General features: G+C 35.9%; 3 protein-coding genes across 3 annotated transcripts in view; all 3 read right to left on the bottom strand.

Moving 5' to 3' along the window:
* LOC113769886 (putative late blight resistance protein homolog R1A-3) overlaps positions 1-27,369 on the bottom strand; it is a 79,935-nt gene that overhangs the window by 40,202 nt on the left and 12,364 nt on the right. The window lies entirely within an intron of this gene.
* Positions 1,867-5,018, bottom strand: LOC113771710 (protein FAR1-RELATED SEQUENCE 5-like). The gene is made up of 6 exons (XM_027316278.1): positions 3,555-5,018; positions 3,403-3,468; positions 2,983-3,063; positions 2,757-2,860; positions 2,146-2,235; positions 1,867-2,011 (listed from the first exon to the last, which is right to left on the bottom strand). The coding sequence occupies exons 1-6, from the start codon at positions 5,016-5,018 to the stop codon at positions 1,867-1,869; spliced, it is 1,950 nt and encodes a 649-aa protein (XP_027172079.1).
* LOC113771711 (putative late blight resistance protein homolog R1A-3) lies at positions 13,355-17,135 on the bottom strand. The gene is made up of 2 exons (XM_027316280.1): positions 16,253-17,135; positions 13,355-16,107 (listed from the first exon to the last, which is right to left on the bottom strand). The coding sequence occupies exons 1-2, from the start codon at positions 17,133-17,135 to the stop codon at positions 13,355-13,357; spliced, it is 3,636 nt and encodes a 1,211-aa protein (XP_027172081.1).

Below are 27,369 nucleotides of genomic sequence, written 5' to 3' on the forward strand. Positions count from 1 at the left end.
GGTAAAGTGGAGTCTACGGTTGGTTACTTTTGAACATTGACGGAGGGTCCATGACGTCCGATCAAGAAATGCAAACTAGGAAAGAGCTCTTGAGAGCCATCTGTATCCTTTTCTCACCATATTTGACGTGTGCCTTTGTTTATTTTTATTATATTGATTGAAAGCTTGATGCTTATATGCACTTGGTTGCGTAAGTGATAGTATCTCACTGGGCAATTAGCTCACACCATTCCTTTTGTTTTCCTTACAGGAATATGACTCTTTTTGGAATGAATCTTGATAGATGATTGCCGAATGAACTAGATGTATATCTCTTTTGTATTGTATATGAAGTGAAACCCTAAATGTATCTTTAGGGTCGTTTTCACTTTCAATTTGGCAAACCGTGTATATATTAACTTTTGAAAATTTTTGTATGTCACTTTGGATTGTAATTGCTAACGTTCAAGATATGAATGTTTGTTTGATATTTGATTGCATTCTGACGGGTCGGTTACTATTCATGGTCAACTCCGAATTTCATTTTTTTATTTTGGGTTATTTTACCCTTTTGCCTTGTTTACGCGCGTTATAAGTTCCGGAACGCAATAGATCGCTCTGAACTGCACCGTTAGTTCTGGCGAGAGCTGGATAGGCAGTCCGCTAACCCCTTTGGTTCGCCTTAGGGGAAAGTGGGGCTGTCACAGTAAGTACTTGGTTTTCTAATGCAGTCTAGTATCAGTTGTATAGGGAGAACAAATGCAAAGGAGAAATATAGGGAACCTATTCTTTTTTTTATCAATTGTAACACCCTTTCTGTTGCAACGTATAGAATGATCCTAGTTAAATCCATGACTAGAATTAGCTGAATGGTGATGTTAAGTTTGTGATGTCTTTGTTTAATCTATTTGTAATTAACCTTAATGTCTTTGGTTTACTTTTCATAATTCAGAGGTGGTTGTTGCATGAATTTCAAAGTTTTCCTTGACGTATTCTAAACATTGTGGAATCCTTTGTTTTTCACCCATTCATTTTTCTTCTGTGGTCTTTGCCTTGCTGGAAGGAACTTGACTTTTGGTGATCTCACTGTAGGTAAAACAAATGGTAGTCACAACACTTGCTGGAATAGTTTAGAAAATATAACAGCAAAGTTTTGATATTTTGCAATGCAGAAAAATTGTTATTAGCTATAGTTGTTTCTATAGGGAATTGGTTCATGATGCTCTCTGTTAACGATTGCAGTAACTCATGCCTTTTGTTCTTGATAAGACAAGCATTTACCTTTTAAGCATCCGCTTCCAGGAAATTCTTAGAAGTTATTTGGAACACTTTCTTGGAGCAAGAAGCTAATATATTAATCCATTTTCTGATTTCAGACCTTTGAGGAAGCTGATACCAAGCATGATGAAAAGATTGACAAAGAAGAGTGGCGTAGCCTTGTTCCAAGACATCCTTCTCTTTTGAAGAATATGACTCTTCAATATCTTAAGTGAGTTGTGTTTGTATTATCTTTTGTTCTTTAAATCATTTTAGGCCCCGTCGATTTTTATTTTGGACAGCTTTCAAGATCTATGAAGCAGGAACATGATATGTGAATAATAGATGACTTCTTGCCCTTAATTGATGATAGCTTTGATGACCTATCTACAATTTCTAAGATTTTTTATTTGTTCTTTCACATGAATTATATTCAGTTCTTGCATAGATCTTTGAGACAACTTAATAGTTTGTGAACTGTGTACCTTCACCATTCTGCAAATAGACCTGTTGATTCTGGAGTTTGGGAAAAAGTCAGAAAGTTGGTTTGCCAACATTTTTAAATGCTGTATGCTGTATGGTCTTCATTTTCTAGACATATGTTTCTTTTTGAATGCAATTAACTTGCTACTAGACAAGTAATGTATTAATCTGAGGAATGAGTTCCCGCACAGGAGATGCTGCACTAATTTTCCACGAGGAAAGATCTAAAGCACCATGAAGCAAATGTTGGAGACCTCTTATTATGTCTTGCAAAACCCATTTCTCTAACTCTCTGATAAAAAATCAATCCAAGCACAAAAGATCAGTTTCCAAATCTAGATAGCAAAGCTGCCTCAAAGTAATATGAAACAGAGGAAACGATAGAGAAGTGTCAGTCTTCCTTCTGCTCCTTCTCCTTTGATTTACTCTTTCTGGACTTTATGAAGCAGAAACATGAGCAGCAGGGAAATTGCAACAAGAACTTTGTCCTGTTGGTTCTTTGTCAGAGCATAGCATCTAAGTCAATTATGTTTTATGACACAAGATATGTAAGAGTAGACTGCATTTTCTCGGCGTGAAGTTTTTATCCCTTTGTTTACTGTATGCACTCCATATTCGCTATTTGCATGCAAAATGAACAATGTCAGCTTTTGTTTCAGTTAAATTGAAGTTCATGCTAAATAATTAATGTTTTACAGGGATTATTATGGTTGTGTTGTGTCCATTATCAGAATTGAAAATATAAACTTATGTCAAGAGGGGCGATAGTCGATGATACTATGGTTTCCAAGCCTCTTCACATTCCACAATATCCAAATGTCTTATTGAATTTTGGAATGGTAACAAAGTGTTCAAATGAAAGATCTAAAAACTCAGTACTAGTGTCAATTGAAACATATGTTCTACATAGAAGAATGTGCATTAATTTTGGGAAGCATGAAAAGTTCCATTGTCAATTTCTGTCAAATTTTCAGGTCTTTTGTCCACTTGAACACTTGCACGAAATATCATTGATGCATGGAACTGGACAACCACACCTATCATTGCAATCAACTCCAACTTGTTGTCCCATAGTGCAAGAGTTGTCATTCAACTCGAACTGATTTATTTTCGCTCCTTCGAAACCATGTAATTCTTGTGCCTATGGTTAGAATTATATCACCAAAAAATTGAACACATAAATAAATGGATGAATAAAAAAAGACAATAAACAATCTTTTCTTAAAGAAGTAATTATTCATGATCACAACTGTAATAATTTACCTTGAGTAAGCCAGTCATGTTCATGGAACTGAAAGTGCATAGCTGGCCATAATTTTGTTGATTAACATCCAAATTCACAAACTATCAACCACAAAAGTGAAAAATATTCATGAACTTTAGTATAAACCAAAACATAAAATTTTTATAAAATAATTTTATGCAAATAAGAAACTAAAAAATTACCGGTGTAGGATGATATGGTTGCACAAAGTTGCTTTGTTGAGATTGCAAAGACTCTATCATACTTACTGGCATAGAATAACATGGTTGGATAAACGTTTCTTATTGATACCGTAAAGATTCTACCATGCTCCCCTCATTTGTTTTTGCCTAAAAATAAAAATAAATAAACATATTTATAAATAGTTTGACAGTAAATAATACTTAATTGTTAGTCTACATATAATGTCGAATCATTACCTCTTGTAATCCATGCTGTTGCATACTGCACCTCGTAGATACAATATTTATAGTATCTCCTATAGGCTAATGAAAAGAAAAAACAAAGATTGGATGCATAATATAAGAAAATATTGAATTACAAATATAGTAAAATTATAATGTAATAAAACCTCATTATGTGATGACGCTGGTAACTCCATAGTTATACTATTTTGCAAACTTTTTTTGGTTGACCTTCTTCTCTTAGTAGCCTTTTCTAGACTACTCTTCAATCTCTTGCCTGAAATAGTCTTCATCTTTTTTTTAATACCATTGATATTGATACCACTTGCATTAGTAGTGTTATTTGTGGGGTTGGAAACTTTTGCTTCATTTGACATCTCATTGCTCGACCCCTCTTGATGTAACCTTGCATCAACCAAATCCAATATTTTCAAAAGGCCTTCTTTAGCAATTTTATAAGTTTCTTCTGCTTGAGCAGCTTTTGTGACCAATTGAGTATATAGTCTACACAAATCTCTGTAACGCTTCGTAAAAGTCACTTTCGGATCCAAATCATTATTGATATTGCAACAATTGTTGTCTTTAACATATCCAGCTTTTGCTTTATTGGTCCATCTCTTTATTATGTATTGACTAGGGATCTTCATGATATTTCTTATATTAAGAACTTTCAGAGAATGAGAGCATAAAATCCCAGAGAATTCAAACTTCTTGCAACTACATGAAATCTGATCACCTATTAAATCAAATCTAACCATATGATAGTTTTTTTTGCCTTTAGGAGTGATCTTATATTCTGTCACTGTTCCAACCTCACTGTAGGTGATTATACCACAATCATAAGATTTACCCCACTCAATTTCAAACCATTTGAATACTTCAGGAGTATAAACACTTGTAGCTTGTTTCAAAACATCAACATCGAATGGTAGTACTGGAGTACTCATATATACTCTAAAGTCAACTTTAAGTTCTTTATATCTCCGATCATCAACTAACCTCTCAAAATGATTGAAAAACTCATGAAATTTATTCTTGTAGGTTACATACCTTTTTATCACACTATTCATGCTTTCGCTCCTTTGAGCTGTTGTCATATTTGCACAAAATGTTTCCCTTCCATACACCAATGCCCATTTTTCTTTAATCTCAAACATACGTTTTAACCAATCATTGTCTTCAAGACCATACTTCTTCAACATAGTATTCCATTCAGATATAAAGTCTTCTTCTTCATCAAAATCATATACACATTTACTGAAATCATTCGCAAATTGTTTAAAACTTTCGAACACCTGACTGAGATGAATAGCTGCATTTTGAAATATATGCCATATGCAAAGACGGTGACGTGTTTCAGGCCATGTAGAAATTAGTCCTTTAGCCATTGCTGCGTCCTGATCCGTAAGTATAGTATTTGGTTTTTTTCCTGACATTGCTCTCGCAAAAGTGTCAAACAACCACTCAAATGTTGAAGCAGTTTCATCATATAATAAAGCAACCCCAAATATTGCAGTCTGTTTATGATTATTCACTCCAACAAATAATGCAAATGGACGGCCTTTATTATTCTTTCTATACGTCGTGTCAAAACAAACAACATCTCCAAAACTTGCATAATCTGCCCTCATTATTCCGTCAGTCCAAAAAAATATTTGTAATCAAAGCATCCTGATCCACTTGAATTGCATAGAAGAAATTAGGATCCTCTAATTGCATTTTTTGCAAATATTCAAGTACACCTCCTGTATCTCCAACTTCCATTTGTATTGTTCGTTTAGAACGTAAATAATTCCTGTAATCCTCAGGAATGAAACCTAAGTTCTCCCGTCCTCCTACTTGTAGTGCCATAAGTTCATGAGAAACTTTTGGTGCTATACCCACACGGTATGCCATATCAATTTCAGCTGCATGAATAGAATTTATCCTTCTATGTGATCTGTGTAAATGACTTTTGTTGGGACTTGAAAGATAGTGATTATGCTCAATGATCAACTGACATATACGAAACTTACCAGTTTGTCTACTGTTAACCTTCATCTTTGCCGAACAATTAAATCGTGTTTCAGGACGAGGGGCTCTTACATTGAGATCTCTTTTATCCTTTCCTCGTTTTCCTTCAGCACTACAACAAAATACCCTATCCATGAGCTTACCATTACTATCTTTGTGGAAGCTACTTCTTTTGATTCCAAAACCAACTTCATTTGCATATGCTAAGTAAAAATTATAAGCATCTTCTTCACTCTCAAATTCCATGCCCATCTTCGGAATTAGTTCAAAAGGAATCAATGTATGAATTTTATTTATATCCTTTATCACATTTAAAACTGGTGGAGTGGAAATATTGCTTATGAATTGTTAAAATACTTACGAGTTGTTGTCTATTTCCTAACTTTCTTAATATTAAAAAAATTGAAATTCGAAATCAAGATCATGGAGCAAATAGTGATATTGATTTAATAAATCAAAGCTGAAAAAACTCAAGACTTAAACCGGATGCAAGGTTGGATAATTACCTGAATGATGTGAAACGTTTTGGTTTGTTCTTTGCTGGAGAAAGCTAGGGAAGGTTGGGCTTTAATTTGAGTACTTCCTGAATCTTTGTAGTCAATTTGCTTCAATAGTCGGCGGCTGCAGTTTTAGCTTATTCGGCTACGGTTGATTGTTCTAAGCCATCAACGATAAAAAGGCTTGGACTTTGGAGGCAATTGTTTAGGGTTATCTTTTTCTTTTTCCCAAAGCAACCGATCTTGAGTGGTTGCTATACAAAAGTATTGGTAATGGAATTAGACCGGTTGGTTAATTTGGTTCAAAGTTTTAGAGGATAGAGAAAATTTGTGTTAAACCAAATCAAGTTGAATTATTAAAAAATTAAAGTGTAAATAATAATAGGCCAAGTGGCGCAATACTATAGGTGGCACTGGATTGACATTGGATTCATGTCACCGAAGATCTCAAGTGCATGAAAATACCTATTCTTGGTACAAATATCTAGTTTGCACTTTAAGGAAATTTCTACGTAGGCATGTAAACACAGAAGGTGATTTAAATTAATAAAATTATGATGTAAACCTTGTATGTTGTCTATCCAGACATCTTGTGAGCATTTTCACAAAAGTATGTGAGGTCTTTTTTTTTTTTTTTTTTTTTGAAGGTTGTGAGGTCTGGAAACGCCTGACAAAGGAATCCTAAACAACACTAAGGAGGTTCTACTTGCTTCACAACCACCCTCTAGAGTCGACTTTGGAGCAGATACAGAGCCAGGATTGTTTGGTGGATTAAGTGATATCAACATCAAATGATTTTATTGCATATTTAATACATTTGGTAGATGATTTATTTCTTTCCTCCAATTCAGTAGTCCCATTTTAAATTAGGTACCATGTTTTGGTAGCTAAATTTTTGTCTTAGGTGTGTTCAATAAAACTAAAATCTGAAAACTGACTTCTAAAATCTGAAACCTGAATTCCGTTAAGTTACTGAATTGTTAAGTACTAATTTGATACATTTCAGTATATATTATATTAAGTGATAAGTGAATAGCTTATCACTAATTTTTGAAGCAAAGTATGTTTAGGAAATTCAGTGCCAATTAATTCATTCAAATGTTTTATTTTTTATTATCAAATGCATCTAAATATGTTAAACCTGAACCCATTATTTTTTTTGTCAAAATATATGAACTCATTAAGTTTAAGTATTAAATTGGATTATGAAACAAAGCCTTAGATTGATTACAAACTACAGAGCGATAGCTAGATTATCAACCTTTTTAATTAGTGGACTACATAATCGTACTTCCTCAATGTTTCAAGCATTTTGCTGTATTTAGCGCTTGCTAAACTTTGCTTAGGTAAGTTTGCCAAGTTTGGTTACTTTAACTTCGCTATCTGCATTCCACGGTTAAGAGGAAAATGCATCAGTATTTACTATGTTAAATTAAGATGAAAATGTCTAGAATGTTCAACCTCTGTATTTGTGTTTATTTTTTAAACTATAAATTGGTAGTTTGCCTCTAACATACTCAGCACTGATAGCGCAAAGGCGTTTGGAATTGGTTTTTTGAATTCTGTCGAGTTTGAATCATTTTACAAGTATTGGAGTAGTTCTTTGCCATCTAAATTTTTTGAAACTACCGGAATAAATTCATTATTTGCAGAATTTTTTGTTTATTGTTTGTTAGATCACTTGCAAAGTTGTTTGGCAAGTTTTGTGAATTTCAATGCAATAAGAGTCGTGAAAATCTTTAAGAGAATGTACTATCTTCTCTGGTTCACCTAAACTTTTTTTTTTAAAAATATTTTTGGATCCTATAAAGTCACTTTTAGCCACGGTGCCGTGTAATATATTTCGCTTGTAGACCTACAATAAAAGTTTACGGGGGTGAGGTAGAGATAATATGAGTAAATTTTTGGGATAATTTCACAGACCTCCCCTGAGGTTTATGACAATTTCACTCGGCTCCCCTTAGATTTTACAAATTACACCGACCTTTCTTGTCACAATAAAATGACTATAATGACTTTCACTTAATAAATAATTTATAGTATAATGAAATGAGATTAAAAAAAAGAAAAAGAAACCTGACTTTTTCGGTTATTCTGTTTATAAGTTACAACCAACGACGATTCTCTCTTACTTACTGTCATTCCGTTCTCATCCATCAACTTCTTCCTCCTATAAATCGCTCTCAAATTACCACAAACCATTGCTTATAATTGCAGCCAATCACACCACAATTGATCCCTCAAACCCTACTATATATTCCTATTCCCCCTTTTTTCTCTTTGGAATTGCCAAATCAAAAGTTTAGTTAAGGAATTAGATTTGATGGTTGAAGTACAATTCAATTTTATAGTCAAACTAAAAGGAGATGAAGAGGCACATAATACTAATGGAACAAAGAATGCAATCGTTGGCCAAAAGAGGAAGAGGGATGGAAATTGGTAAATTTGCTAATTTGTCTATCATCCATCTAAAAAACTTTTTAAGATGTTAATAAGTACATTTATATTTCTTTTTATGCTTGACAATTGTTAGTTGTGGTTTCGCTATGGAAATAGAGTTTTTTCTCTGTATTTAATATGTTAATATGTTTGGAGATTTGTTGGTAGGTTAGATTATTTTGTTTTGAGAAGGTGTGAGCATTGGGTTTAAAGTTTAGGGTGTGATTAGTTGTAAATAGAATTTTTGTTTTTGGCATAATGAATTTCTTGAAAATCTCTATAGTCATAATGATGCCTTCCTTCATTAAACTTGATTAATCCCATCCATGCCTAAATCTCCCCGTAAGGATTTCTTCAAAGCCATAATGTGGGTCATGTTGTAGCAGTTGAGCCACTTATATAGAACCAAACCATGACATCCTATATTGAAAATTATGCAAACATAAGGGTAGTTGATTGTGAGTTTAACCATTTTATGGAACCATATGGTGAGAATATTTCTCAAGGATGGAACGAATCTTGAAAATTGAATGCATGGTTTGGGAAAAGCAATTTTATGACTTGATGATGGAATTGCTTGGGTTTATAATTTGGAATTAGACTATTTGTTAGGCTAGTTTGTTAGTATAATGGGTTTGGTTGAAATATGGAAGAAAGCAATTGGCAAAATAATTTTTGTTTTATTTTTGTACAAAAAAGGTAGTTTAGAATTTTTGAAAAAAAAAATAGCCTTTTGGGTCTATATTATTATATAAATAGTAAAAGCAAGGGAGATAGGTGCAATTTAATAAACTTGAGGGGAGCTCTCTAAAATTGTCAGAAACCTCCCCTGAGGTTTTCGAAATTATCCCTAAATTTTTTGAAGATTGAAATATATAGTTGCGGCTACAAAATCTTCAATTTAAAGGGCATTTAACAAATTGTTAGAATTTTAAGGATGAGAAATCTTTGGATAAGTGCAGTTGAAGAAACCTTGTCCGCCACCAATTGCGATCAAACTCCTATATGAGTTGGGGTGGCCCTAAAAATTAGGATAACTTTTTTATACAATATTAATATATAATATTTTTTTTTATACTCGTAAATTTAGATTATGCCACGTAACATGAATTTTAATTTAAAATTCAAATTATGCAAATGTGGAATACATCAAAAGTTACTAGTATAAAAAAAAATCAATATACTACCAAGGCATAAAAAATTAAAACTAAAAATTATGCTAAAATCTCTTCAAAAGTGTTGCAATTATACCTCTTTCTCTACATTTTTCTTGAATGTTACCTTGGAGGCCTTTTACACAAGGTTGGCAACGAGGCAAGTACCCGCCTCGTGAGAAAAGTAACAGGGCATCCTGTGGCCCACTAAAATTAATTGATATACGCAAATAATATACATACACACATACATATATATATATATATATATATTTGAATTAATTATGAGTCATATTAGTTTCTAATTTTGTTTAAAACTTAAACACCCACTGCCCACTAAAGAAAAATAAGTATTTTTTTGAAAAAAAAAAAAAAAATGCTCTTGCCATTTTGCCTACTTCCTCTTTCTTTTGTTTCGGCCTCTCGTTTCGGTCTGAGCAGAATGCCTTCACTTCTTCGCCATGAAACTGCTGCAAGTCCGACAATACAGAGCTGGCTCATTTAAACTAATGCGAACCCTTCACTATGCAGTAATCTGGTAGCACTCGTGACTTTTAACTAGTAGTACAATAGCACTTCGTACAAGTCCAAAGCACTAACCTTTACTTTTTGACTTTTGCATAAGTCCAATAATGTATTATCACATCCTGAGACTTATTGATGTATACTATGTATTAACATGTCATATTTTGAATGTGTTTAATGAAGTTGAGGATCGATGAATTAGCTTGTTGGTTTCCTTCCCGATAATTTATACTATTAAACCACATAGTGGCTATTGTTTTCTTGATCTCTGAAGTGTGAAGTTCTTTTCATGCTGAAGTTTTGGGCAAATTATCACCTGCAGGTATCTGCGAGGGAGCAGGGCAGGGGTGGAGGGATCCAATTCCACCCCGTTGCCATCCCTACTTTTGTATTTTGAAACCTATAAAGAAACTTTTTAAGACATCAATTTTAGAACAATTCAAAAGATGCATAACAAATAACTTTATGAAAAGTTTCAAAATCTTTTTAAAGCTATAAAGAGAGCTTTTAGGATTACGAGGATTCTCAAGTGAAGTTAGTACAATTAACTCTGTTTGCCTTGTGTTCTCCTTAATGCCAAGTTCAAGATTTAAATTCTAAAACTGATAGTTGGCAGTGAAAAAAGTGTAAGGAAGGGTGGGAGGTGTTAGAAAGAGAAAAAAACATAAAGACTTTCTTAACTGGGCTTCCCCCTTTTTTTTTTTTTGGTAGAAACTTGGCTTACTTCATATTGTACAACAATCAGTTCTGGTTTGTGCTTGCATCAAAACTTATTTTAAAATGGCTAAAATGGTCATCCAACTATTTAAAATCAGTTGGGATCCCCTATACTACTATCCAATGCTAAATTTCAGTGTCAGTCCCACTTATCACGTGATAGTAAAGAAAACTTAAATAAACAGAACACGACAACTTAAATAACGGAACACTTGATATAAATATAGAAGTTGACACTAAGGATCCCATGTAATTTAAAATGTTTTTTTTTTTTTTGGGCAAAGATGTGTTGTTGTATAAAAATTAAAAAGAAAAAAAAAGAGAAAACCTGGGCAAAAGAAGTACTTACAACCAATTCACTGCTCAAGCAGAGTATGACTTTTAAAAAATTTACCTTCCACATTAGTATTTGGGTACGTAGACAGGGAGAAGAATCAATTGGACTCCGGTTCTGATCACTAAACTTTTTTATTAGCCAAAAATGTCACTGATCTAGTAAATTTGTACCATTTTAGTCATTCCGTGTATTTATGCCGTTAGGAGAGACGAAAAATCACTTTTTTAGGGGCAATTTCGTCTACACCTGTTAAAAAATTTAGACCCTCCTTCTTCTTCGTCCTCATCTTCTTCCTCAAAGTCACAGCAAAAATTAGACCCACCTGAATTTATCTGCCCATGAATTTCTCTGCCCAATTTCTGGGTCTTTGATGTCTAAAAATCAAAGACCCAGACTGCCTGGGCAGCCCTCTGAACCTCAGATTCCCGTGACTTAGTTAGTACAAAGCTGCCACACAATTCTCACGTGTTGATTCGGACGAGTCAGACTCATTTCCATCCCACAAAATTGCCACCAGGCTGGCCACCGCGCCGCCATCCAACAACGCCGACCGCCCCTCCAGTGACACCGCCAAATTGCATGAAAAACATTCCCTTTTCTCTTTTCTTCTTTTTCCTTCTTTTCTTTCTTTCTTTCCTTCTCTTCTTTCTTCCTTCTTCCTGCTGTCCGCCGCCGCCCCCATCGCGTCGCTGCCGCCGCTCGATCTCCACCAGCCGCGCGCCACTCCAGTCGCGCGACCAGCGCGCCACGCTGCCTCCCTCCAGCTCCAACCCTCCGCGCGCCCATCCTATACGCCAGCGGACAGCGCGCAGCAGCCGGCCACCTGGTCGCGCGCCGCCGCGGCTATCAGCACTCACACGCCGCACGCCAGCCGTGCGTCTCTTCCGCGGCCAGCGCGCGACGTCTCCCTCTCTGCGCAGCCAGCGCGCGCGAGCTCCAGCACCAGCAGCCATCAGCAGCTTTCTGCGCAACTCCACCGTGCGCAGATCCAGCTCCTCAGCAGACCGCGCACGAGCTCAACCGGGAGCGACCCTCGCCGCCGCGCCTCCAACCGAGCAGAAAACAAAAATGGAGGGTTATTCTCTACCCCTCTCAGCAGCTCCGTTTCAGAAACTGAAGGTTCCTGTTGAGAGGCCGTTTTTGCTTGAACAATGGTGGTTTCCATGGAAGAATAATCAGGTGGGGAGGGGATTTCGACACGGGATTGTCGACACCGGTTGATAATTGAAGATTTAAGAGCTAAATTAGGAATTACAGCGAAAAAATCAGGGGTTGAGCCATCGGATAAATTTGGGATAACCCCTAAATCCTTGCAAACTTGAACAGCAACCCGCTCTAAAGTTTGGCCAGAAGAAATCACCACAGGATCAGACATCAAAGACCCAGAAATTGGGCAAAATAATTCAGCAAGTGGGTCTAATTTTTGCTGTGATTTTGAGGAAGAAGATGAGGACGAAGAAGAATGAGGGTCTAAATTTTTTAACAAATGTGTAGACAAAATTGCCCCCAAAAAAGTGACTTTCCGTCTCTCGTAACGGCACAAATACACGGAGTGATCAAAATGGTACAGATTTACGAGTTCAGTGACATTTCGCGCTAATAAAAAAGTTTAGTGACTAGAACCGGCACTTTGAAATAGTTTAGTGACATTTCGCGCAATTCGCTCTAAAAAAAATGCAAAACATACTATTTGAGGGAAAAAAGAAACAGCAACTTCATTGACTTAAATCTTAAAAAAAAAACTTGGGAAGTGATATTTCCCACATCAAATTTCTGCTACAGGAATTAAAGAAAAGTTACAAAGAAAGCAAGAATAACTTGATCTTAATGCTAGACAGATACAACATAACCAGTTTCAGTTCAGAAGTAAAGGATTGATTAAGAAAAGAAAAGTAGATTAAAGTGGCTGCCTAAATCAAACAAACTTGAGAAGATCAGTCATCCAATATAGGATAAGGATCTTCAGATCAGTATATCTCATGCTTATTTGCACTTCCTGAATTTGAATTACTGAACTTGTAGAGTTGGGACATTTAGACAGCTTATTTCAAGGGTTGAAACAATTCCCAAACGAGAATGGATCTCCTCCAAAAACTTGCAGTCTTCCAATGCTAATTAAGAAAAAGAAAAAGAAAAAGAAAAACAATTAAGAAAAAGAACAACTTGATCTTGATGCAAAACAGATAAACATAACCCGTAGCAGTGCATAAGTAAAGTACTTAAAAAACAAATGTAGAGTAAACTGGCTGTCCAAAGCAAACTTACTTGAGAAGATCAATCGTCCATTATGAGATAAGGATCATCAGATCTGTATATCCATTGCTTCTTTGCTCTTCCTGAATTTCCTCCAATGAACTGGTACAGTTGGGACATTTTGACACCTCAATTATTTCGAGAGTTGAACTATTTCCCAAACAAGAAGGGATCTCCTGCAATGCATCACAGCTTTCCAACACTAACTTCTGGAGACTAGGAAAATAGTCCTGGTCCTCGTACTCAGAGGCTGTCCACTTCACAATATCCAGGGAATCTAATTTCAGGAACTTAACTTTAGGGAACTTTTCTACTTCCATTTCCCATAATTCCCCCTCAAATGATCGGTCGAGTAATTTGAGCACCTCAAGATTGGGTAGATTTCCAATTGCTGACATTTTGCTCCATGGCAAGCGAAAATAAGACAGAGTCAATTTTTTAATAATCAAAGGAAATTGGATATCTAACTGATATCGGTCACCACCGTAAACAACGCAACTCAAATCGAGTGATTCCAATTGACTTAGACACTCAATTGCGACATGATGTTCATAGCCATGATTGAGATAAAGAGAGCTTCTCAGCTTGCGGATATTTGGAAACTTTCTCAACAGCTTGTTGATGTTCTTCCGAGGATTGAGACTTAGACAGGACAAGATATCTAAGTCACACAATTGTGAAGAGTTGTCAAGATTGTCCTCAGGGAATCTAAAATGATAATTCTTAGAGATCTTGTCCTTTAGCTGTAAATGCCTTAGTTTCTTCAGGTTCCATATAGTATCTGGCAATGAAACTGAAGAATGAAACGAAAAATTTTCCCAAATCAAAGTTTCCAAATTCGAGAGATTGCATATTGATGCTGGGATGGGACTGCCATTACCTAGAATTGCCAAGTACCGCAAATGAACAAGCAGTTCCAATTCTCTTGGAAAAGTGGGTCTTAGTTGAATTTGGCTCAAATCTAACACTTTGACAAGTTTGATGATGCTAAAAATGAATCGCAGGTCAAAACTTCTTTCACGGTCTACACCACCATGATGGAATAATAATAGACAGCGTATTGCGGAAGAAAATAACCTCAAGTTGTCAAAGTGCTCAGGCTTAGAATCAATGCATAAGCGGCGTAGGTAGCATGGCATGGTGAAAGCAGATAGTTCATCGTACCTACGTACCAGCTGCAAAAGCTTTTCTCCTTTGGCTTTTGTCACACAAAACTCATATAATAAATCGTGAATGCGACAAGCTTTGACCCCATCGATGGATCTTGGTTTGGAAACTATGACTAAGCTTCTGCTAATAAGTTCCATCAGGTAATCATTTGCCACATCCTCTGATCTCTTGAGCTGAGTTTTTTGAACAAATCCTTCAGCGACCCATAGGGAAATCAACCTCTTGGTATTGTGTTCATAGTCTTCTGGAAAGGCTCCAAAATAAAGAAAACATGCCTTCAAATTATCTGGTAAATGTTTGTAACTCAGCTCTAAAGTAGCGGTACATTGTTCTGTGCTAGAAACATTCCTTGAACTTAAACCTTCCACAACCTCTTTCCAATCATGTCGGTCCATGCTTGAGAGAATTCCAGCAAGGATGACAACCGTAAGAGGTAGTCCTTGACACATTTCCACGACTTTCTGTCTAATTTCACATAGTTCAGGAGGAGCCAAATCTTGTCCAGGATATAACTTTGCTTTTAGCAAATCCCAGCTCTCATCAGGTGTGAGTTGACGAAGAGAATGAGGTTCTTGGTCAAGTTTATCTTGGGGAGCAACATCTTGACGTCGACTCGTCAAGATAACTCTACTTCCATTTCCATTGTCAGGGAATGAGGCTTCTAATCCATTGAATGCTTCAATGTCCCATACATCATCCAAAACAATGAGGTATTTGTTCCTTAACAAACGTCTTTTGACTTCATGAGCCAGATCTTCTTCACTCATCTCAAAAACATTGCCAGGAAGCTTGGATTCAATACAACTCAAAATTTCAAGTAACAGATTTCTCTTGTGATACACTTGAGAAACAGTACACCAAGCACGCTTATAAAAATAGGACATAACTGACGAACTATTGTAAACTTTTCTAGCTAAAGTTGTCTTACCTAGTCCTGGCATACCCACAATGGAAACAATTTGCAGTTGGAGTGATCCTCTTGTGAGTCGACTAATTATCGATGCAGCCTCATACTCCAATCCCACCACCACATCATTGATTATTGGCTTATTTAACTGTGTTGGCATGTGAAAGAGCCTCTTGCTTACTTTCTTAACTTTGCCATGAAGTCTATCATTATCACAAATCTGCAAAGCCTTAGCCTTAATGATCTTAATTTCTTCTACAATGGAATGAAACGACATTGAAGAAGAATCTAGATCATCCCCAACCATTAAGGAATCAACAAGAAACTCTATCTTGTATGCCACCTCTATAGCACAATCCCGAATTGCTTGGAGCTCCTCATCTTCACTGCGCAACTCCACAATTCTCCCCAGCAAAGAGCGTAAACAAACAAGTTCTTCCTGGACTGCTTGAATTGGATGATTCATGAAAGTAATCGAGCCAGCCTCAGTACTTGTCAGTTCTATCAGATTTTCTAGAAGGAAATCAATAAAGCCCAATCCGTTGGTCTTGGGATAGTCGAACAATGATGGTTCTGGACATCTCTGTGCAACCGTTGTCTCGATAAGCTGAATCTTTTTCAACAAATCAGATGACAAAAGTTCCATATCCTGGGATAATAATACACCATCTTTGATTGCATTTAGAGAGGGGGAGAGAATAGCAAGTCCTGCATCACAGATCACAAAGTACAGTTGGATCCCTTACTTTCTCATCAAACCTCTTTGGCGTTCCTCTTGAGAATGATTCTCAAGGATCTTCGCCCTTAGTAAAGCATTTGCAGTTGATTTTTAAAGAAATCATAAGAGACGTACCAGATTTTAGTATGTCCCCAAGATTACACAGGAGAGAATCAAGAAAATCTCTCAATATTTGCTCATCTGTGTCCCCAAGTGATTTTCTTGATAAGTTTGAAGCAATCAGAGCCTGGACACAAGTCTCATGGACTTGGGGCTCTACAGGAATAATCTTCAGCAGCAGTTCCAAAATACTTTTGTCAGTTTCATCCTGCAATTCGGATTTCTTCACGAACTTGCACTGATAAGAGAGGCGCGCTGCTTTGATAGCCACAGCTTTAACATGAGTCAATAAAGGTCCCAATTGTGTGTCTTCAACGTCATGTAGTGTGACAAAACGGATGAAGTTTTTCAGGAACTCTAGCTTCTCTTCGAGGGCTTTGATGAGACCATCCGCAAATCCCCAGTCATGAAAATCCTCTAGACTCTCCAGAAGAGAATCCATGAATTCCATAATGTCATCTTTTCTGACAATCAAATTACTAGAAAGCTTTGATGAGCAATCTGAGAAGAAGAAGTACCATCTGTAAATTTCTGGCCTCAAAGATACCATGTCTGATCCTTCTATACAATCGACAATCTTGAAAGCCTGATTATATGATGGATTCTCCGAACTAGAAAGATAAATGGAGTGAAGCTCCTGTGCCCTTTTGGAAATGGCGTCTTCAATCCGAACTATCAGAGCTTCTAGACTTGCATGATGATTATCTACCTCCTCTTTGTCGTCAGATGCTAAATGCACATAATCTTTGCCCCACTTTGTCGCACACAAAATAAATGTTCTCAGAAATGTTAGCCAGTTTTTCACGCTAAGCAAAAACTCCGGATAATGAAAAATATTCAAGAGCGATTGCAAATCATCCAAGGCGGAAGAAATGCAAGTAATACTACTGGAGGCCATCTAATCAAAAGAAGATTAATAAGAGAACCAGAAGGGATCTCAATTTGGAGATGAGACAACTCTCAAATATGAAAGGAGATAAAGAACTGCAAAACCTCACAATCGAGTGCTCTTCTCTTTCTCTGGTCATAGATTGCTAGTATATAGAAAAGAAAGGACAAATAGTCAATGGACATTTCTTGGATTATTTAAAAAAAATTATAGAAAACGACTCCGTTGCACTCCCTTAATCATTAGTCCAAATGTTTGAATAATACAGCATTAATTACGCTCTTAATAATCTTTTAATACATCTAGCAGCACTAATTTCGCACCGGGTTAATCACAGCATACTGCCAAATTATTTTGATTAGTCTTGCACGTTATATGTAATTGCTTATGTCAATGAAGTAGATGTCAATGAAGTAGGACTTTAATTTTGAGATGAACAACAAGAATTCAATCAACAATTCATTTAATAAACTAGTAAGAGTTCACGTCCTTTGCATGTGATTATATTAACCCAAATATAACATGTCTTAGATATATATTTTTGTGATATTTGATTGTTTACCTGATAATAAAATATGTCATATTTTCATTAACCAATTATTATTCCAAAGACCATCTAAATACGAAATCTTTTATCTATTATTTTTGAATTTATTTTGAGTTTTCTTTTTTTAATTTATGTTGATCTTTTTGGTAAATTATGGATTCAGCTTTGATAAATAATTTCTAATACGGTTATTTTTCACCAAATTTGTTCTATACTCACAATATTTTTTCCATAAAATAATAATATTATTTTTTTAATACTGTACAAATAATATTGTTGAACAGGAAATACATGCATACATGTCAAGTGTAAGCCTAGTAAATAGAATTCATAATTATTAGCAAAATAAAGACTTAAGTCGTAAAATCAATTTCTAAAGGGGTATTAGAATAAATAAATTGATTTGTTGTCATTCTAATTATTTTCACCACACTCACCCCTTTCTTTACCCTTTGGAAAGCTCGTTTACGAACCAGAGTCTAGATGTTGCCTTTTCTTAAAAATATACCCCAAAGTTAAGTTTCTAATGAAATCAATAAATTTTAACAAATAAAAAAAAATTTGTATCAACATTTTAAATATTATTTTTCCTTGCTAAGACAAATGAAATGCAATTGTATAGTTAGAATGAATTAATTATTTAAGAATAAAATATATGAGTCATGCTCATATCCAACTTCGCATTAACATTTAATCATTCTACTTTATATCTTTCCAGTTGAACTTTTCAAAAAAAATTTATGAATTTGAATTGAATAATATGAGGTGCATTGTTGATGGATTATTGACATTTTTTCTAAATGTGATTGAGGTTAATAAGATTATAAATTAACTTAATTATGTATGGTCTGCATTCATAGCCAGTTAGACGTATCATTCAGACATTTGGACATTTGGAGCTTGTCTTCAGAATCTCAACATTCAACACCCTTCTTACCTATTTTTTCTTTTCGAGGCAACACTGCCTATACTAATAATTTATCTGAAAGCCTTTATTGCTTTTTGGTCTATTACGGCCACAATTCTAAATGTTACGAGACAAAATCTTTTGGGATGTTTTAAGTCACATAAGAAAATCGTCACTTAAGAAAATTTAATTAACATGTTGTGTTAATCTTTGTTCAAGTGGTTTGAGAACTTAATCATAACATTTTTGGGGGCCATTTTTGGGGGCCCGGGGGTGGTGGTGGTGGTGGTGGTGGTGGAAACATAAAGTTGATATCTAAAACTAGGGTAAAGTGCTTCATTGGTTACTAAATCTATTCAAAATCTTAGTTGAGTTGTCCGGGCTGATGAGATGACATGCTTAGCATTTTCAAGCTTCTTAAAATCATTTTGCATAGAAAGAACTTTGAGATTCAAGTTCAACATGAGGAGAAATTAGCTCAGTAACCTATGGCCAAAATTTTCAATTTGTTTCCCAATTTCTTGGCATTTTGTTAAAGTTCATGTCAAATGAACGCTAAAATTATGCAAATTTTGGAACAATTGCAGAACAATATTTCTGGTTTATGGTATGACTATGTACAAAATCTTACCGTTCCGCAGCTTATGTAACACAATATTCTTGGTTAATTATAAGCAAACACCCTTGGTTATATCTCCCGTACAAACCTACCCTGAAACCCTTTATAACTGAATTATTTTTCTTATTAAAGGAAACTAAGGTTGTACTGGTATTTTATATAAAAGCTTGTATTTCTTTTTGGTCCCATTCTTGACACATTGACGAGTGCTATCAGATGAATCTTTTTGGATTTTTTGACATATATATGAAAAAAATTAGGTGGTACTAATCCCTAATGAATAGTTAATTAATCAACATTTTGTGTTAATCTATTTAGTGACGTTTTTACATGTACATTTTCATATATTTCATCAACCTCAAGGGTCAATTTTTCTAGATCATTAAAATTTTTTAGGTTATTTCGTTAGATCTCAACATCGAATTTGAGTTTGAACAAGTTGAATAGTAGATCAGATAGCATTGGCATACATAGATATTCATTGGGTTGTTCGTGATTTGTCTAAATTCCAAATTTGTTGAGTTTCCCAATGTAATTTTTGTAATTTTCTAGATCCATTTTTTTTTTGTCGATCGTCAATCCTATACTATTCTAATCTAAGGAGAAAATCTAACTGGGTCTAGGGGGGCCGGTGGGGACTGAACCACTACCGGACCAGACGGGTACATAGCGCACTAGTCTGAATTTTTTAAGAAGTCATTTAATGTGGCAATTGGTGGGAGGCAAGATTTGAACCCTTGTCTCCCACCTCATCAAGCCTTAATTTTCTAGATCTATTAGATGCAATGATTTTTCGAATTTATTGTATCTGTGATATAAGTAAAGTATTTTCCGCCACGTTAGTGCATATTTCATTGTGTGAGATTATATCGTTTATCAAAAAAAAAAAAAGCTATCTAGATCGCAAGATTTTGGCATATATACATAGTGATGGTACTCCTGATGTGCGCACGTAGCTGGTTAACATCATGATTAGGTGACATATATATATATATATATATATATATATATGTATATATATATTTGCAGGCCAACTAATGACTCTGACATCTTCGCAAGTGCAAGGGATCAGTGCAGGAGCGGTTGCAGGGACAGTTACGTGCATTTTGCACGCGACGTAATTTTATTTGTATATAATGTAATTTATTTTCAATAATGTGTAATTTTAGAGCAAAATTTTATGAATCCCACATATATTGTTAAAATTGAGATACAAGATAAAATTTGGACCATACAATTTTTTTGATCAAATCTTGGCCTGAACTGTCAGGAACAATTGCTTTCTGCAACCGTTCCTACCCCTCTTCCCCAAGTGCAAGTGCAGCTGCAGCCGGTCCGAAGCAGAATTGTAGATTATTTTAAAAAATTATGGAGACATAATCATTGAGGCAAGTGCAACAGCAGCCGGCCTGAAGCAGAATTGTAGATTATTTCAAAAGATTATGCAGACAAGATCATTGATAGATTAAACCAAGAAAAGTGGTCTTACAACAATGACAATATGTCAATATTGAATCCCTTTTTTATATATTATCAGTTTGCTACCTAATAAATTTTTTATTACTGTAATCAGACTATTATCAAGCAATTATTCTGATTGAAAGAGACCTTGCACCTGCTCTCAATTTTAATTTCATTGGTTAACGTGAAAGTTTCCTTGAAAGCTTGTATCCGGACCAGAATTCAGCATGGATGCCTTAATCTCAATATTTGTTTAGCATGCGCATTTCCTTTCAGACTCTGCAGTGGGCAAATGTTCGTGTAACAAGCTCCATTTCAAATCACCGGAAATGCGAAAGGAGAATTAAACTCAATCAATTATCCCTCCAAAATCAAACGTTTAATGTGCAACAAAAGTATCAGTTTTGGTCCCCAATATTTAGTCCATCTAATATTTCGATTAAAACAAAATTTGTCTTCAACCCAATTTAAGACAACTAACGAAAATCACAATAAGTAATAGTCAAAATCAAATTGATGTGCGTCAACAATTTTGATTATCTATATTTTTGTCTAAGTTCCAAATTTGCATGGATATATTGTTAATACCTCACAAATCCCTTATTATTCAACCAAGGATGGAACAGGGGGCTGGGAAGGAGCAGCCCCTTCGCTCCCCCCACAACCCCCAAAACTTTCGGAATAATCCTAAAGGGACTAAGACATTTTATCTAAACTAGATTAATGACAGGTGCCAAACCTGTGCAATAATAATAATAAAACCTAACAACCACCAAAAGCAGTCAATAATCAATTTTAGGTATTGAAGCAGGAACTATAGATGTGCAATGAGTTACTTGATTCACCCTGTTTCCGAAGAGTTTGCTTAATTCGATATATCAGAATTAATTAACTGACAAAATTTACTAAATAGTAGACAGTGGCAAGCAGGGTCGTCTTCTCAGGGATTGGGAAATAGTTCGTTTCCTTTCGAGTCAAGACAAACGAGGGGATTTAGGATTGAATGCTAATGAATTGCTAACTAAACAAATTAAAGGCGAAAAAATAGTTAATTGAAAGAAATAATTGGGAGAGCTCTAACCAAAGGTACACTTCAGAGATGGTTCATGCAACTGATCATCGATTCAAATATAATTCCAACAATTATTAATAGATTGGTTATAACTGTCACGCGATAAACAACCAGCTTTTCTTACTTTTTTTATAGTTAAGGTACGACTGTTAACTATTTCTCTAACCAAGAAATAACCCTACGTACGACCGAAGGATTTAATTTCTAAATTGTCTTAAGAATTAGAAAAACTCAATCCTAACTAACAAACACGCTACGAGGGTTTGTTTAAATTAGATCGTATGTTTTCCTTGCATAAACCTAATTATGACAATTGCTACCGGGACGGAGGTAATCGAACAATTACGAATTCAACTACCCCCAAATAGCAAAATAGTCTACGTGAATAATTAAATATTACGCACTATTCAATCATACACAAAAGTTATAACAATTAAAAGCAAAAAACATATAAATACCAATAAATGAAGGAAGCGGTTAAAATAATTTAGATCTCATAATAATTATCGAACCAAATTTCCAGTTGTCCATTTGACTAGAATTAGGAGGTTTGTTCTCCATTAATGGAGAATGCGCCACGCAAAATAGTTGAGAAAAACCGTCCATGCTTGTTTCACGAAATTGGTCAACAGAAAAAGAAAGAACAAGGAAATTCGCTCCTTTTTATTGTCTCCCACAAAAAAAAAACATAAAAAGAGTCTGATGTACCATTCGGTCAAAACAAGGGAAAAAGCAATTGAACAAGTCAACAACGATGGCTCTTCTCAAGTTATTCCCAAAAAAGTAAGCAAAGTCAAAGACCAAAAGGAGTACAATCTCTTCTCCACGTTGGTAACCACCAAAAAGGGTGAAGGAATTGATTTTTCGTTTTGCGGCCAGACCCACTAGAGAAAGAGACGCACCCTAGTACTAGTTTTTCTTCTAAAAAGTTGGTATCCGAATACCAAACACTTCCTAAATAACAAATCCTATAACAAGTCACTTTCTTCCGCTTTGGAGTGACCCCACTGATTTTCCAATTTTTAGCCAGCCACTTCACTCCTTTTTTGAAGCTCCCACGTGCGAAGAATCACGACAATCTGGCTTTGAAGGTTGGGGTGAGGCGTGGGCACGCCTAACTGTAAGGAAATCTTCTGGAATTTGATTTTCAGCACTTTTTTTTCACCGCTTCCTGTAATTAACACCAAACACAAAACTTGAATAGAATCCCCCAAATAGTGCAACATTTAGTTAAAACAATTATGCAATATTATCAAAATATCTCACTAAAAAGCATCCTATCAATCTCCCCCACACCTAAACTATGCTTGCCTTCAAGCATAATTAACTCATAAGTGCAATTAAGATACCAAGCAATTCACAGCAGTTCATACCAATAACGGTATTCAAATTTCCTCAACAATCTCATCAAAATCAGGATATACCAAACTGACAATTCTCACATTTAATGTGCAATCATTCACTCCAATGTGTATAAGATATAGAATGACTCTCAATTCAACACAATAGAATGACATTACCATAAGTTTGCTTATATATCATATCTCCACCACTTAATTATGAATTAGATGCACCAATCAAAGGGACTTCACAGGGTTGTAATGAGGCTCGGGTGAAGGGATTGGATAAAAAGGATTTTAAGGGTGTAAAAAGGTCAAAGAAGATGCCCTCAAATTCATTGCACAGGTTCTTGCAAATTTGTACCTCCAAGGCGTATCAACGACCCAACAAGTGAAGTAATAGTCGGCACTTATCACAAATACTTTGATTTCAACTTCTTTTTTTTTTCTTTTCTTCATATATTTTTCTTCTCTTTTTTTTCTTTTGTTGCTTCTCTCTTTTTCCTCTTTTTTTTTCTTTTCTCTCTTTTTTTTTGAATACCGACACCATGGAAATCAACTTCACTTGTCATACTTGCATTTTCGATTTACTGCCTTTCAAATAATATCCCAAACTCCCATGCCAATGAGATCAAAGCATTTCTTTAACTCAAGGTACAAAGAGAAAGTCTAAAAAGAAGGTTTTTCGAGTAACAATTAGGGTATCAAACGAAAAAAAGGGGTAAAGGCTCAACTTGACTCATTAAGGGTAGATAAGATAAAGGTAGGTTCTTGAGCAAGTAAAAAAAAAAATGGTTCAATCCTAGGTGCCCTCATCATTTTAATGTATCAAATTCAATTAAATGTGATCTTGACATGCATAACCGAGTAAGTTCTAGAATGACAAATCATGTGCAATAACCACTCAATAAACGAAAATTTAAGCCCAAAAATCGTACAAGTGGTCAAAATTAAGTCAAGTTCAGCATATTCATCAATCAATTCATTATCGAGAAAAGTAGAAAATCCTATGGCATGAACTTACTACTCATACTCGTATCTCAATTGCAGTTATCATTGTTTAAAGCAAAGAACTACTAAGGCAAAAAAAAATGCAAATCAAATAACTAAAAGCATAGTTAACTCTCCCCACACCTAAACCTTACATTGCCCTCAATGTTAGAAAATAAAGACCAAAAATAGAGGTAATGGAGCAACGACACTTCCCTGAACACGGAGGAGGGTAGAAACGGATTAAGGCTCGGGAGGAAAGAGTGGACGGAAGCCCACGTGGGTGAAGTACTGAGCTAAATTCTGCACCATTCCGCACACTTGGCGCTCGATCCGCTCTAATCAAGTATCCATGTGATGTAGCTGAAGCGGAGGTCGGAAGACTGTCTGTCAGCAAAGGACGACGGTAGAGGTGCCGAAGAGGAAGGCCCAGCGGCGTCAGTAGAAAGACCGCTAGTCTCCGAAGTGGCATATTTAGAAGTTTTGCGCCTAGGAGGAACCTGGATCGGCCTCGGGGGGACGAATTGGAAGACACCATGTACCTGTTGCACTAGACCCATCTTTTTCAAACAAACTAAATCAAGAGGTTTCATAGTACACGCCAAATGCAGATTATGATTAGTTAAGTCCAGAATTCCCAGATTTATAGCCAATTGAGTGATAAAAGAGCCCAGAATTAACAGCTTATTTTTCTTGCTTAAAACAGTTCAGAGGTGAGAAGCAAACCAACAACCCAAATTGACCTTAACCTCAGCAACCATACACCAAATAAAAAAGAACTCAGGTTTGGTCAAAATAACTGAACTGTCTTTCTTACTAGAGAAGCTATAAGCCATAAAATGGTGTAAATAGCGAAAAATGGGGCTCTTAAGGAAAGAGGTTTTAGACTGGTTAGAATCATAAGATTGTCGGTCAACCGATAAGTTTCGCCAATAGCCAGTGTTATGGGAAAAGAAGGGCTCAGTGAACTTGTAGGCACTTGCCATATATTCATCAGTTTGAGAGTATGGAATGTCAATAAAATCAAGAGTCAAATTAAACTCAGTGATAGACTGTGTGAACTCCCTACCCATCAATCTAAAACGTACCACCCCAAGAGTATTAACGGAGAATTCATCAGGGACATTAAACTCAAAAGTAGCATAGAATTCCCACGTTAACTTAATGAAAGCAGGTAAAATGATAGCAGCATAACAGGTCCAGCCTATGGCGGCGAACTTTCTAGTGACCTCATCCCTGATATTCAGAAGATCAAGTGTAGGGCCGTGGATAAACTTACAAGGAATAATTTTTCTTGTGCAAGCAGCGGCATACCTTTCCTTATCGGCAGCCCTGGTAAAGGTCAAATGGCCCCCGAAGTGGGTTGGAGAGAAGATGTGAACCTCCCTATTCCGCCCAAGGCGGGTTCGGGAGCCTCCCGGAACAGTCGCTTGGGAAGGCCCACTCAAAGGTACAGTTGGCTGTGGGTTGGAGGTGGATGGTCTATTCCTTTTTTTATCTTTTAGTTTAGCCATTTGATACCAGTAAACAGGGCAGGGGCAAGGTCCAAGTACTCAAAATAAGTCAAATGGCAGCCAATTAAACAAAGGCTCCCCAATCACAGCTCCAAACACCGACAATTAAGGAAATAGACAATAAACACACCAAAAACTAATTAAACAGGTAAACACAGCAAAAAACCCCCAAATACCACGATTTTAATGCAAAATTGAGCAGATAGCCAAAAGTAGCCAAAGACCAAATCACAGCACCCCAATTAAACACAAACTATCTGTCATCAGCTACAAATTATAATATCTGGCCTCAGCTAACAATTAAAAATCTGTGCTCAACTAAAAGTAACAGAAAATTAAAGAAAAAATTACCTGAGTGGAGGATAGGTAGTAGGGATGACAGCGGTAGAGTAGCGGCGACGGCACCGAGATGGAGGAAGAGACGTGTGACGACCCCACCTCCCCCTAAGGCGAACCAAAGGGGGTTCGGCCAACCGCCTGCCCAACTCTCATCGGAACTCACTCACTTATCGCTTCAAGAGCAAGTAAAGATGTGCCAATCAAACTTAACATATATACAATCATTAACACAGATATACAATCCTCAAGGTTAAGCACAAAAATTCAAGATCCAACCAACTACTAATATTATCACTATTACACAACAAAAGTTCCAGTCAAACGTTAGTCGTCCTCTAATCGTTCGTCCTTGCTCTCAACCCTGTAAGGAAAACAAATGTAACGGAATAGAGGGGTGAACTAAAACTCAGTAAGGTTCCCCTACACATAACCAAACAATTAAAACAAGGACATTATTAATTTAATAATAATCATTCTAGAAAACATTCACAATATAAAAATAATGAAAACACACTCATTAAAAGGATACATGCTCATGTAGAGCCCTTCGTTCTATCCATCATTCATTCAGCCAGTCATTCTCCTTCCTTCAATCATTAATTTCTTCACTTATAACTTCAATATTTCAGTTCATTCATTTCATTTTCCACCACTAGCCAATTCACTGGCCAGTTCTCCATCAACTTTCGTAGTCATACTCGAGTATACCAAAACACTGTTTCAGAGTCACCAGCCGCCCGACCGAATCCTCTTCTGGCTCAAGTCAACTGGCAACGAAATAGTATTCAATCATTGAAAATTCACTTTTTGGCTTGGGTTGAGTGCGATAAAGTACGCACTCGCCCATCGAAAACCTATTTAACAATCATTAGAAATCATTTAACATTCAAACAATCACTCACAGATATTCACATGGTCACTTATTGCACAAACATACAAGAAATACTCACCCTAAACAAGTCACGTTTTATCAAAATTCAGTTCAGGGCCAGCACCTTGGCCACTCTTGAAATCTACAGTCAAATATGGTCCACAAAGAGCCAATCATATTCCCGAGAAATGCATACTTCAAATGGTTCGAGAAAGGCTTGAACTCCAGCTCGGGTGCCTGTACAACAGAAGGCAAAAACTTTTTCTGAGTTTCAGGTACAAAAACAGAAGTGAGCTTATACCTTGAAGAAATTGATGGAAGTGAGTGCAGTGCTTCAACCGCACGGTAAAACTCATCACTTATTTTCACACTAAGAGTTGCTCCTAACTCAAGATGTCTGGCCAAAATCATTCCCAATGCATCCTCTCCCTCCAATTCAATGGTTTCCTATACAAGGGGTTCAATAACACTCAAAATAAAAATAGAGTTAAATTCTTCCGGATATTTCATCGCATCAAAAATATTAAAATTTATAATTTCTCCATCAAACTCCATTGATAGAGTACTCTCATTCACATCTATT

The sequence above is a fragment of the Coffea eugenioides genome, chromosome 5, assembly GCF_003713205.1.
Source record: "Coffea eugenioides isolate CCC68of chromosome 5, Ceug_1.0, whole genome shotgun sequence".
NCBI lineage: Eukaryota > Viridiplantae > Streptophyta > Magnoliopsida > Gentianales > Rubiaceae > Coffea > Coffea eugenioides.

Coding starts and splice junctions, on each gene's coding strand:
- LOC113771710 (XM_027316278.1), bottom strand. CDS start 5,018: ATGAGGGCAGATTATGCAAGTTTTGGAGATGTTGTTTGTTTTGACACG. Junction 3,469..3,554: donor CAGCGTCATCACATAATGAG/GTTTTATTACAT, acceptor TCTTTTCATTAG/CCTATAGGAGATACTATAAA. Junction 3,064..3,402: donor AACAGCATGGATTACAAGAG/GTAATGATTCGA, acceptor TGTGGTTGATAG/TTTGTGAATTTGGATGTTAA.
- LOC113771711 (XM_027316280.1), bottom strand. CDS start 17,135: ATGGCCTCCAGTAGTATTACTTGCATTTCTTCCGCCTTGGATGATTTG. Junction 16,108..16,252: donor TGGGGACATACTAAAATCTG/GTACGTCTCTTA, acceptor TCTGTGATGCAG/GACTTGCTATTCTCTCCCCC.